This window comes from Drosophila bipectinata, chromosome 2L, assembly GCF_030179905.1.
Source record: "Drosophila bipectinata strain 14024-0381.07 chromosome 2L, DbipHiC1v2, whole genome shotgun sequence".
Lineage (NCBI taxonomy): Eukaryota > Metazoa > Arthropoda > Insecta > Diptera > Drosophilidae > Drosophila > Drosophila bipectinata.
The window spans coordinates 24,816,005-24,829,902 of NC_091736.1; the positions used below are offsets into that span (position 1 = coordinate 24,816,005).

The window sequence follows — 13,898 nt, forward strand, 5'->3', positions numbered from 1 at the left end:
GTTTGCATTTAGATCCATTAAGTATTAGATCATTAGCTAAACACCATTTTTGAAAGTTATCAAGGTCAGACTGAAGACTGCATTGGGCAGAGATGGATTTGTACTGAAGACAAAGCTTTACATCATCTGCATACATAAGAACTAGAGAGTTCGTTAAAGCAGGGGGCAAGTCGTTTATAAAAAGCGTAAATAATAACGGGCCAAGATGACTTCCTTGAGGAACGCCGGATGTAGCACGGACCAGACGGGACTGTATGTTTTTAAATAAGACTCTTTGTGTCCTTCCATCTAGGTAGCTTTCTTATGAAGCGGAATAATAAAAGATTCATTCCATCTCTTGGGAAGACATGCCAGCTCCAAGGATAAGTTGGAGATCCAGATAAGGAGATCCACGTTAAGAGGTCTTTAGGAAAACCCAGCATATTCAGTTTACTCAACAAGAGTGAGTGATTAACTGAATCAAATGCTTTGCTGAAGTCTGTGTAAATTACATCGGTTTGATATCCCTTACAAAAGCCATCTATGACAAAGGATGTAAACTCCAATAAGTTTGTGGTGGTGGAGCGACGCTTAATAAAGCCATGCTGACAAGGAGTGATAATCGAAGAGCAAAGGTGTTGCAAATGAGGGGTAATTAATTTTTCAAATAACTTTGGAATTGCCGACAACTTCGAGATGCCTCTGTAGTTGGCAGCCTCAGACTTTTTCCCTTTTTTATGTAGGGGGATTATAAATGATTCCTTCCACTTAAGGGGAAAATCGAGGTTTCCAAAGATAAGTTGAAAAGTCTTAGAAGAGGTTTGCACAGAGCCCTGGCGCAGTATTTTAGCGCACAGCCTGGTACTCCGTCGGGGCCTGGCGAATAAATGGGTTTGACCCTTAAAAGACCAGATAATAAGTTGTTCTCAGAAAAAACGGACAGCAAATAAAATTGGCTGCTTGAATGTTATATGCGTAAGGCTAATCAGTCAATTTTGGAGGAGAATAAGTTGTTTGAAAAAATTCTGCGAATAGATCGGCAATGACCTGATCAGAAGTCGCAGAGGAATTTTCAAACGTAAGCAGGGGTGAAAAAGATACGTGTTTACGCTTAGTGTTTACAAAATTATAAAACTGCTTTGGATCCTGAGTAAATTGTATCCGGCAGCGGTCAATATAATTCCTATAACATTCAGCGTTATGCACGGTAAAATTCGACCGAGCTAGTAGGTATCTTGAGAAATCAACACTACTGCAGGTTTTTTTATATTTAAGTAAAAGCTTATTTTTTTTATTTTTTAAGTTAGCGAGGCACCTTGTAAACCAAGGAGGATTTGTTGAAGCGGACGGATATTTCCAAGGCACACATGAGTCAAAAAATAAAATAAAATTAAAGTAAAATTTAAAGTAAAATAGAATTTTTCTAAAGTGACATTAAGATCAGTGCACGCCAGAATATCACACCAGTCAAATGTATCGATAAGGCTATTAAGTTTCTGAAAATCAGCTTTACGGAAACAGCGAATCTTATTTACCACGCTCGGAGACATCTGATCGATACCAGGAGTGGTTTCGATTGAGACCTCCAGCGTGGGGTGATATGGGTCCACTGGGGATGAAAGGGGAAAAGCTCTGGAGAGAGCAGTACCATCATAATCAGATACAAAACATAAGTCTAATAGCCGACCTAACGAATTTCCAACATGATTGATCTGACCTAGGGACATGTCAAACATGCCCGCGGTGAAGTCATGATAAGTTATAAGTGACAAAGATGGTGAGTTATCGACGTTGGACCACTTTAATTCTGGGATATTAAAGTCTGGGATATACGAGTTGGTCACGATCCGTCATAAGATTAGAGACGTATCGAATGGCGGACAAATGCTGCCAATATGTAGGCGGTTCAGACATAGGAGGTATATATGAACATGTAATGTATAAAGCTTTAACGGACATAGTGATTTTAACGCAAATAAATTCTATGTCACCAAACTCTTGGGATTTCACCTCTTTAGAAGCAAGAGTAGAGTCTACCGAAATGAGGACTCCACCTCCTCTTCGCTGAGATCGATCCCGTCTAAAAGTGGTGTACTTACTTGGAAAAACTTCGGAGCTAAAGATCTCCGGATTTAACCAAGTTTCTGTAAATGCTATTATATGGGATGCAAAGAAAGAACTATCAGAATATAGCTTGGGGAGTTTGCTACGTAGCCCCCTAGTATTCTGATAGGTAAGAGTTAATGAGGAAACTAGTTTTTTGGGTTAGTAGCCAAAGAAGAGGTGGAGGGTTGGTCAGTGGTTCCGATATTGGGAAGTCTCACTCCCACTGGTTTTTTAACTTTTTTCTTCACGGAACTAGGCTGATGTTCTTGGACGAAAAGATTCTCTGGCCAAAAACTGGGAGAACAAATCGTCTTGAACATCAGCGCGGGCACACGAATCTTGAAAGAAGACGTGCGCCGTGTATAATTATATTTAAATTTTTGTATGTCCTCCAATCAATCAATCTCTGAAGTATCATGGGCAAGCCGAGAAACAAATATATGTTTCGATGGAGGAATCACCTTTAAGGGTTTTGTAGTCGCAGGTACGAGAACTGCAGCATCAGTCGGTGCCGGTGGTCCGGACTGTGGAATACCCTTTTGGGTGACTCTAATGGGGGTTTCGTTCCCTAGGACCTGTGGCATCACTTGAAGGGATGCCATGGCGGACATATCAGACAATTGTTCATTATCCCTGAGAAATTCGGACGAATTTTTCTCAGTTCTAGCCCTTGGGGTGGCCAGAGATATAAGCGGCTGCATTAATGTCGGTTGAGCAGGCTGAGGCGGATGAGAAACAGCGGATTTCTTATGCTTAGGGGACTTATTTAGCAGCTGAAGGCCACTAAACTGAGTGTCCAGCGCACAGAGCTGTTCATTGATTTTACGAAAACTAGTGATCAGCTCTTTAAATCCATTTTTGGTCTGTCTCATGAACGACCTCATTTCGCCTTGCACAGCACGACAATTTTCACAACAATAATGTATCCCAGACCTACGGGAAATGGCATCCGAAACTGAGGCAGTGAAACCGGCACACTTGGCGTGCACGACGTTTTCACATAACCAGCAATGGATGCTAGGCTGGGATGTGGAAATTGTCTTGTTACAAGACTTAATGGCACAGACCAGTTTAAATTCCATTTTATTTATTTATTTTTTTTTTTATTTAATAAAACAAAAATTAATATTTAAAAACACAATACCTTGAACCACTGTGCCAAATAGGAAGCCGAAGCGAGAGCTTTGAAATAGTGCAAAAGAGAAATGCAGAAATATAGATAAGCCGGGGAAGAAGCAGAGCTGAGCTATGCTTGGAATAGAATTTAGACAAATTATTAATTCGACTCCAAATATACCACAGCACTCGCGAAGCGATACGGTTTAGGCTTTAAGATTGTTAAGATTCACAAGATTTAATTCACAAGTATGAAAACACCGGTTTACCAATATTTATAATAAAACGCAGTGCGCAAAAAAAAACACGACCGTTCGCTTAAGAGAAAGAGACAGAAGCGATGAACATAAAGAAAGTTCGACTGGTGTCACATCGATCCAGACTTAAGAAACTTTTTGTAATCTCTGGATTTCCTGTTCTTAAGACGAGAAAGGTGTTTATTATACCAAGGTGGTTTTGTAGACAATGATACTGGGACTTCCGGAACAAATTTGTTCAAGGCATTATGAATTATTTCGTAAAACGAATCCGTAGCTGCTTCAATTGTGTTTATAGATGAAAGAAAATTCCAATCGATTTCAGCTAAATGATTTCGAAGGGCCATAAAATCCGTCTTTCTGAAGCATTTGAAACGAGGTTTAGCATTAAAGCAAGCATTATTGTGAGGCTCATCAATTAACACCGATGCTAATAGTGTAGGGTGGTGAAAGTCTTCAGGAAGCGATAGCGGCGGGGACCGAATGACTGTCACGGAGGATGACACATTAGAAAAAATAAGGTCCAGAAATCTGCCATGAGTGTTATGAATTGGATTAATTTGGAGCAGGGCAAGATCGGTTAAGCCATCGATAAAGTCGTTATGACAACTGGAAAGCAAGGAATTGTCTACCTCAGACGGGATCCAGGAAATGATGGGAAGGTTGAAATCTCCCATGATTAGGATTAAATCACGGTCCTTGACCAACGAAAAAACAGACCTAATGGCATCAAGGTGGTGAAAGTATACAATATCTTCAGCCATGGGAGGAATGTAGGAACAGGTCAGGAAAATATGAGACGAGCCAGTTAAAATTTTCACCGCAATGAACTCAATTCCGAACTCGTTCGGGACAGGAATAAGTTCAGAAGGGTACTCATTAGTAACAGCAATGAGGACACCACCTGCAAAAGTTGTACGATCTAATCGAAACACTATGAATTTGGAACCAAGAATTTCGTAATCAGAGACAGAGGAGTTAAGCCAAGTTTCAGTAAGCACGATAACATCAAAATCAAAAGAAGCACTCTTTGTAAAAAATTGGCTCAGCTTACCCAGAATACTTCTAACGTTTTGATAGCAGCAGGAAAATACTATTTAATTCAGTTTTTTGAAGCAGTTTCTGCAGGGCTAGGATTCTTAGCGTCTTTTGCTAGGAATTCATGAATGATACTGTGCTCAGGCCAAGCTACAGCTACAGGAAGCTTTATCAAGATAGGAATCCGTCTGGCTATTTTTAAAGAAGAAATAGAACGCTTATGCTTAAAGTTAAACATAAATACAGCTTTTTTATTAGGAGCTACCTTAAGATGGTTTAGCAGGTGACTCCTGACATCATCAACAGTAGCATCCGGCATAAGCCGAGACACAATTAGGGCCTTACGAGGAGCAACCGCCCTCAGCGTAAGTCCAGAAGATCTAACCTCAGGCGCCACACCAATCAGAGGCCTTGGAGACATCACGGCAAGAGCAGGGGGTAGGTTGTCCAACGATGGGGGTTGTCCAACGATGTCCAACGATGGCGGCTTCAAGATGCCGCTCCTATCTCCCAAGATAGGAGGCTCGAGATTTGTACTCGGTACGCTGATCGCTTCTTGCAATGGATAAATATTAGAGTGCCCTGAAGGAAGGCTCATCAAGTCCCTTGGTACTGGAACAGCATAAGTAGGTAGACAAGTAGGCGACGGTAAAATGTTTGGTGTTGAAAATTCAACGACTTTTACAGCATGGGATGTAGGGGTATTCAGTAATTTAGCAGTCAGCAGGTTGTTGTTCGGAATTTTTCGTCTGGGGGATTCGCTTAACAACTTTATTTCTAACAACTAAACCATTTCTCGTCTGTTTCAAAAAAGTCCGCATCTCTGACTCAATTTCTCTACAAGCGATGCAAGACCATGTCAGGCCCATTTTCTTGTTGATAAGGTCACTTATCCGTCCATTGTGTCCTCGTCCAGCGCATTTATTATGTGAGCAGTTATTGCAGAGCCAACAAGACAGGTATGAGTCACCCGTGATGGTTCCACCAAATTCACATTTTTTTGCTGTGCAAGTAAGACTCATTTTTGACTTCTTTTTTGACGGAATGCAGACCACTGTAATAGCGTGTAAAGAATTTAGGCTCTCTGGAGCACTCTGTAGCCGAGAGTGGACGATCAGATCGGATGTAAGAGATGACGTTACAAAAGAGATGTGCAACGAAGGTTCGGCGTCGTGAAGAACAACAAACTCCACAGAAACTATGATGTAACGGGTCATGTCCGGAGAGTACAGCTCGGAGAGACTTATGTTGGAGAATATAGTTAAAGCGCAACAGAGATAACTTTAACCGATTAAATGTATAAATTGGAAATAAATAGTTCAATGAACTTATTAAGTCGAATTTATTTTTAGGGATTAATTGTTATATTTCAACTTGTCGCAGAAGGAAAAAGCTTGAGTTCAAGATCGAAAATAATTGCAAACTGGCAAGAGCGATCGAAGAAACACGTCCGGGTACGGCAAGTGAATATATAGAACAATGCCAAATATTAACATTTTACTTCCAAATTTCATCCACATTTTTTAAAATATTTTCTTTTAAAGTGTTAATAGATTAAAAGTCTCCTATTTTTGGTTCGCATAATTCGAAAATTTTACTTATTGATGGAATCGCATAACAAATAGAGGGAACTTTAGATCTTTGAAGTTCCTTGAAAACCCTCTCGCACGGGTTTATTATCGTGGTTTCCAATCGGTGCTGCAAATTCGCCTTTTTTAAGAACTTCGACACCTTTTTGCAAGCGCTCAAAGTTGCATTTAAGTCAATTGCCTGAATTGAATTTAAAAAAAAAAAAAAAATTGTGAACCGTTACTCCAAGAAAGTTCCGCTGCACATATTGAAAGACAGTTCTCCGGCGTTCACTGCATCCCCAATATCTTTCGCCAGTTCTTCCCGTTTTACGGCAGCTTCTTTAGCAGTATTTCGGCTCAGCGTAGTGCGATCGGGAAGTAAATCATCCACGTCAACGTTGTTCCCGTAGGTCGCTCCGATTTGGACAAACATGGTAACGAGCTCCTTGAACACTTTTCCCGATACTGCAGAAAAAGGGCGGCTGTCCTTCAAGATCCAAGATATGCATCTTTTTGTTAACCTCCTTCTTATCTGCATCAGATATTTTTTTCACCTCCTGTGGATTCCAGGTGCAGCACTTGTGCCTCGATAAATTTGATGTTTGCCTTTGGGTGAATTTAAGGACTTTTTTACAAGTCCTACAAAATAGTCACCAATAGAAGAAGTCAGGACGAACCGGGCGGGATCCAACCGCTGTGATTGAAAGTAAAGCCGGGATCGAGGAAAAAAAAAAAGAAAAAAAGGAAAGAGAACGGCAACAGGAGGAGGACACGTGGGAAAAAATTATTAAAAATTCCCAATAATTTTCTACGGAGCTCTAACTACATTTCGAAGAAAGAGGACTTGGAGCTCGTCAACCAACTGGAGCCACCCGAAGGCAAAAATTTCTGCAGAAAAGGAAATTGGTCACCCTTCCCGGGTGGCCCACAGGTTTTTTTTTGGAAAAAAAAGGCTACCCTGCCGTATTCTAGCGTAGATTATAAACTTATTTTTTTAATTATTTATTTGTTATTTATTTTTTTTTGTAATTAATCTATTAACTGTATTCGTCCCAAGGTGCCTTGGTAAGGTGTTACGTTAATTGATGTTTAATATTTAAGAGTACTATCCAATGAAAGTATAAAAGATGAAATAAAAAAAAATTGAATTAGAATGAAATGTGAGTGATAAAATATAAAGGGGGGGGAGTGAAGACGCGTAATCCAGAATGTGATAGTGCAGATCGATTGTGATGATCCCACGGATCCAGGATTTGGACCAAGGATGGGAAGCCTTCGTGGGGTCCAATACCGTAGGTTCTCGTGTCCGCTGTGTTTTTTTGTTTTGCTGATTTGATGAATGGTGTAACGTAGTCGTTTTTACTTTTGCTTGTTTGGAATTTATTTTTTTTTTTTTTGTTGAATTAGTATATTATTATTTATTTACCGTATCTATTTTTTTGTGAGGCTGTCTTTTGGGTTTTTTTCGGGTGTTCCCATCCCAGTAGGTGTTAACGCGTGCTAGCCGGCGAAGTGAAAAATCCAAACAAGAAAAGAAACAGGCAGACCCTTACAAATGGCGCCCAAGACGAAAAAAGGACCTGATAGGATCGAAGGATTCTCGGAAGTTGGACCCGTGATGGTGTAACGTAGTCGTTTTTACTTTTGCTTGTTTGGAATTTATTTATTTTTTTTTTGTTGAATTAGTATATTATTATTTATTTACCGTATCTATTTTTTTGTGAGGCTGTCTTTTGGGTTTTTTTCGGGTGTTCCCATCCCTGTAGGTGTTAACGCGTGCTAGCCGGCGAAGTGAAAAATCCAAACAAGAAAAGAAACAGGCAGACCCTTACAAATGGCGCCCAAGACGAAAAAAGGACCTGATAGGATCGAAGGATTCTCGGAAGTTGGACCCGTGACAGGATCGCAGAATCCAGATCACGCGCTGCCCTTCCGACGAGACTGAATCTGCAAAGAAAGTCCTTTGGTTACATTGTTTTTTTTGTGTGAAAGTAAAGTAAAGTACGTATCTGAATAAATCTCTTTGTGGTGTCTTGCGTGTAGTCCAGAGGCTCGAGGATGTGGTCTTCGTACGATAAATGTAATGAAGTATGTGTGTTCCGTCCTAGATAATTTGTTGTTGTGAACGGAAAAGGGATAAATGAATGTTTTTTTTTGGTATAGAATTAAGTAAAGTAAATCGAATGAAGCAGCACAAGAGACGAGATAGGAGGAAATCTCACAGATCTGAGGAGCTGGATGAATGCGTTTTCACAACCCCCCCTTAAACAGAAATTCAAGAAGCAGTTAAAAAAAAAAAAAAAAGAAAGGAAGAATAGAAAATTAAATTACCCAAAAACAAACAAGAAAATAAATAATTGAAATAAGTTAAACGAGTTAAATTAAGATTATTTAGGAGGAAATGCCCATCATAGAGAAAGAGTAGAGTCAGGTAGAAAGATAAAAAGCAGTGAGGAGTTTTTGCGGAATCGGAGTGCAGAAATAATGAGTCCAGCAGTGACCAGATCTCAAGGCCAACAGGGAAACCAACTGGCCGGACTGGAGAAGGTATCGCCCACAGGAGTTATGGATGAGCGACAGACGGTGCATCAAGCCATGGCCGCCTCCATTGAAGCCGAAGTAACAAGAGGCTACGATCAAGGAAGCAGTGGCAGAGGAGCGATACCGAAGGTCCAGCCGGAGGTTCCGTCAGAGATTCGGTCGGCAGTTAATACGGCACTGTTTCAGGCACAACAGACGTATGAATCGGGAAAGCACAGTGAGTTCAATGCATTTAAGGAGCAAATGCAGGCCGACATGATGCTGTTTATGAAGGACATAAACGACTGCATGGCATCGTGGAGGAAGGACTTCGAGAGCCAGTGGATGAGTCAACAGCAGCAGCAGCCGGCAGAGTCTCATTCGATGAAGCCTCCCGAACGTCAGTTTCAACAGCCGCCTCCGTGTCAGCCGACGGCAAGGTGTTCCGACCGAGGATGGCAGGGGCCATCATCTGCACCACCAACCGGACCAAAGATGCAGCGCGCAGAAGCAAGGGCGGACACAATAAGACAGGTGGTCCCGTTGCCGGAAGACTATTCAAAGCCACCACCGAACATATACGGCAAGCAGGATCAGTCGAGGCCTCCGGAACGAGCCGCGTCCAGGAGCGGCTGGGAAGTACGGGGTTACCAACCGCCGGGTCAAGCGTTGTCGCTGGAGATGGAGCCAGAATGGGACTCGTCATACGCACCCTCGTCAATGAACCAAGCCGAGTCGTTGGGGCAAACGCGAGGGTCAAGCCAGGCCCGAATGGAAGTGGGACATCTCCGCAAATGGGGCTTGTTGTTCGATGGCAGTCCCAGAAGCATGCCGGTCTCGGAGTTCGTGTTCCGACTGGAGCACCTGCAGAGGTTTTATCGCATACCGTGGAGCGAGGTACTAAGGGAGTTCCATGTGTTAGTGGAAGGTCACGATGCGGAGAGGATGCTAGCCACTCGATGGTCTAGGCAGGCGGCGGAGGCCCGAGGAGGGTGAAGTCGAAGCCCTGCACCGACAAGAGAAGTCGAGGGATAAGTCGACCCTGAATTGCTGGAACTTCAACGAGCGGGGGCACACATTTTGGGAGTGTGAGTCAACGGTGCGCAACATATTTTGCTACAAATGTGGCACTCCCGGAGTCATGTTGCCGAAATGTCCAAAGTGTCAGTCGGGAAACGGGGGAAGGAGCATGTCCCGGGCCGAGGAGCCACGTTCCAACCCATTTGCATCAAGATAGAGGCCGATCCGCAGACTCTAGGAAATAAGAAAATAAGTAGTGTTAAGCATATTAATCAAATATTAGTAAACATAAATAAGCAGAGTCCAACGGTAGAAAGATCGGATGGGAATCCAATTTCATTACAAGGAGGGTGAGCCGCGGGGTTTCCAAGAAGACCCAGTATCTCCGAGAATCGAACGTGCCTGGCGAAGGAATCGGCAGCGGAGGACCGAGAGACAAAGGATATGTGCGGCGATTCGAGCCGCGGTTCGAGGAAGCAGCATCGAAGGCCTGTTAGACAGTGGTGCATCCGTCAGTTTCCTCGGGGAAGGTTGTCTGGAATTGATCGAAAAATTAGGATTGAGACGGGAAAAGACGCGAGCAATCATGCAGTCCGCGGGCGGTGCAAAACACCAGGTGCTTGGCAAGGTTTATCCGGAGATAAGATACCAAGGTCAAACTCACCGCATCCCGATCCTGCTTTGCCCCTCTTTGAAGCAGAAACTATACCTGGGCGTAGGTTTTTGGAGGAAGTTCCACATCGAGTCGGTCGAGTCGTTGGAGAACGTGGAAACCGAGTTCCACAGCAAAGGGGAACCAGTAGAGCCTCACGCCCTAACTAACGAACAACAGGAACGGCTGGATAAGGTAAAGGAAGGTTTCCTATCATATGAGAAGCAAGGGTTAGGACTCACCCCAATGGAACATCACACCATACAGCTAGTAGAGGGGGCAGTGCCCGTCAAAGAAAAGTTTTATCCAGTGTCCCCGGCCAAGCAGCAACTCTTGTTCGCTGAAGTGGACGAAATGTTGAGACTCGGAGTCATCGAGCTGAGTGAGAGTCCGTGGAATAACCGCACGACGTTGGTGCAAAAACCCGGCAAGAACAGGCTGTGTTTGGACGCACGGAAGCTAAATGCATTGACGGTGACGGATGCCTACCCATTGCAGAATATAGAGTCCATCCTCAGCCGGGTCGATGACACGATTTTCATCAGCAGCATCGACCTGAAACACGCGTTTTGGCAAGTGGAACTGGATGAAAAAAGTCGTCCGTATACGGCTTTCACTATACCTGGTAGGCCGCTATATCAGTTCCGGAGGATGCCTTTTGGCTTATGCAATGCGGCGCAAAGACTATGCAGATTGATGGATAGAGTCATCCCACAGAGACTCAGAGACCGAGTGTTCGTATATCTGGATGACCTGTTAATGATCTCGAAGACCTTTGAGGAGCATTGCGAGTTGCTAGCAGAAGTGGGAAGATGCTTACGGAGGGCGAATTTGACCATCGGGTTGCAGAAATCAAAGTTCTGTTTTAAATACTTGCGGTATTTAGGGTATGTTTTAGGAGATGGCGCTCTGAAAAAAAGAATCCACAGAAGATCGCAGCCATTAAAGAAATTGAGGTCCCGAAGAACGTCCGACAGTTGCGCAGTTTCCTTGGCACGGCGAATTGGTATAGAAGGTTCATACAAGATTTTTCCGAAATAAGCGCTCCTTTACCCGATTGCCTGAAAAGATGGAAAGGGCTACAGTGGGCACTTGAAGCGGAAGTAGTGTTCCAGAAGCTAAAGCAAGCACTGACCTGTGCGCCAGTTTTAACCCACCCTGACTTCCGGAAACACTTCTGGATTCAGTGTGATGCCAGTCATGTAGGTATCGGCGCGGTGTTGTTCCAGAAAAACGACAATAAAGCGGAACGTCCGATCGCCTTCTTTTCGGAGGAGTGTCTGGCTGCAGTCAAAGCTGTTGAGAGGTTCCGTCCCTACATAGAGATGATGCCGTTCACCATCTTGACGGATCACGCGAGCCTTAAGTGGCTGATGTCTTTTAAAAATCTGGAAGGGAGACTGGCCAGATGGTTTCTAGCGCTACAGCCTTTCCAGTTTAACTTCGAACATCGGAAAGGAAAGGGCAATGTGGTGGCCGATACTCCTTCGCGCCCCAACGATGTAGAAGAGCTGAGCCTTGTGAACATGGAGACGACGGCGTTCGCAAGTGAGGAGTACCTGGAAAGAGTAAAGTTAGTAAAAGAGCAAGGAGATCCCAGACTTACGAGTTGAAGAAGGCTTACTTTTCAAGAAGACTCGTTTTTGCCGGGAGGACAGCGATGAGTTCGACTGGAAATTGTGGGTCCCTGAGGAAGTAACAAGTACATTAGTACAACAAGCTCATGAAGGGGAGATGGCGCTGCACGGGGGGATCCGGAAGACTACAGCGAGACCGGAGCGAGGCTACAGCGAATGTACTATTGGCCGAACATGGTGTAACAGGTGAAAGAATGGGTTAGTTCCTGCGTTAGCTGTAAAGAAATAAGCACTCCACGCACATTACGAGACCGCCGATGGGAAAAGAAGTAGAAACCGACAGACCAATGCAAAAGTTATACTTGGATTTCCTCGGAAAATACCCCCGATCCAGGCGCGGCAACACCATGTTTTTTTTAGTGGTAGACCACTTTACAAAGTTTGCCTGGTTGAAAGCTATGCCCAGAGCACCGTCGTTGGCGGTGGTCGAATTCCTTAGAGAATTCGACCACCAAAATTTGGACCTCCTTGGACATGAAAACGGGCAGATACGCACCGCAAGCAAACGGATCCGAGCGCGTCAACCAGTCGGTACTCGCGGCCATTAGGGTGGGATGAACGGTTACCGGAGGTGCAGGCGGCACTGAGGGCAGCGTCACATTGCTCGACAGGGGTGTCCCCATATTTCGCAATGTTCGGGCAACATATGTTTTCGAACGGTGGAGATTACCAACTGGCCCGAAAGCTAAAAGCGTTGAACGAGTCGGAGATTCAGCAGCTACGAAGATCGGAGAAACAGCAAGTCCAGCGTTCCGGGATAAAGGAACGTATTCACCAGGCCTACGAAGATGCGGCGCGGAGGTACAATTTAAAAACCAAGGAAGTCAAGTACTTACCGGGACAAGAAGTGTTTAAGCGGAACTTTGTACTTAGCAATCTCCGCAAGAACATCAACGACAAGTTCTGCAAAAAATATGTTAAGTTTAGGGTATGCAAAGTTCTGGGCAACTCACTATACGCGCTGGAGAACCTACGAGGGCAACCGATAGTCGTCTTTCATGCCAAAGATTTGAAACAATGAGGGCCCGGCTAGCTCCAGTATAAACGGAAACCTCAGGGCGTGAACGAAGCCTACGTTGGGCTTAACATCAAAGCAGTCGACACTTTTCTTCCACTCCTGTTATCCTCGCAAGCTAAGGAAACCGTAGTGTCGATAGTCGCTGCAAGCGATGGCACGACGAGGCTAGGGATGGCACATCGGAGCAAATTGAATGGACCCGAGAAAGAAGAAGTCAGGACGAACCGGGCGGGATCCAACCGCTGTGATTGAAAGGAAAGCCGGGATCGAGGAGAAAAGAAAATAAAAAAAGGAGAGAGAACGGCAACAGGAGGAGGACACGTGGGAAAAAATTATTAAAAATTCCCAATAATTTTCTACGGAGCTCTAACTACATTTCGAAGAAAGAGGACTTGGAGCTCGTCAACCAACTGGAGCCACCCGAAGGCAAAAATTTCTGCAGAAACCCTGCCGTATCCTAGCGTAGATTATAAACTTATTTTTGTAATTATTTATTTGTTATTTATTTTTTTTTGTAATTAATCTATTAACTGTATTCGTCCCAATGTGCCTTGGTTAGGTGTTATGTTAATTGATGTTTAATATTTAAGAGTACTATCCAATGAAAGTATAAAAGATGAAATAAAAAAAAATTGAATTAGAATGAAATGTGAGTGATAAAATATAAAGGGGGGGAAGTGAAGACGCGTAATCCAGAATGTGATAGTGCAGATCGATTGTGATTATCCCACGGATCCAGGATTTGGACCAAGGAAGCCTGGACCCCACAATACCGTAGGTTCTCGTGTCCGCTGTGTTTTTTTTGTTTTGCTGATTTGATGAATGGTGTAACGTAGTCGTTTTTACTTTTGCTTGTTTGGAATTTATTTATTTTTTTTTTGTTGAATTAGTATATTATTATTTATTCACCGTATCTATTTTTTTGTGAGGCTGTCTTTTGGGTTTTTTCGGGTGTTCCCATCCCAGTAGGTGTTAACGCGTGCT

General features: G+C 43.6%; 1 protein-coding gene across 1 annotated transcript; it reads left to right on the plus strand.

Moving 5' to 3' along the window:
- The first annotated feature begins 12,527 nt into the window (after nt 1-12,527).
- On the plus strand, nt 12,528-12,917 carry LOC138925877 (uncharacterized). The gene has a single exon (XM_070277470.1). It carries the CDS (start codon nt 12,528-12,530, stop codon nt 12,915-12,917), a length of 390 nt encoding a protein of 129 aa, XP_070133571.1.
- The last annotated feature ends 981 nt before the right edge of the window (nt 12,918-13,898 follow it).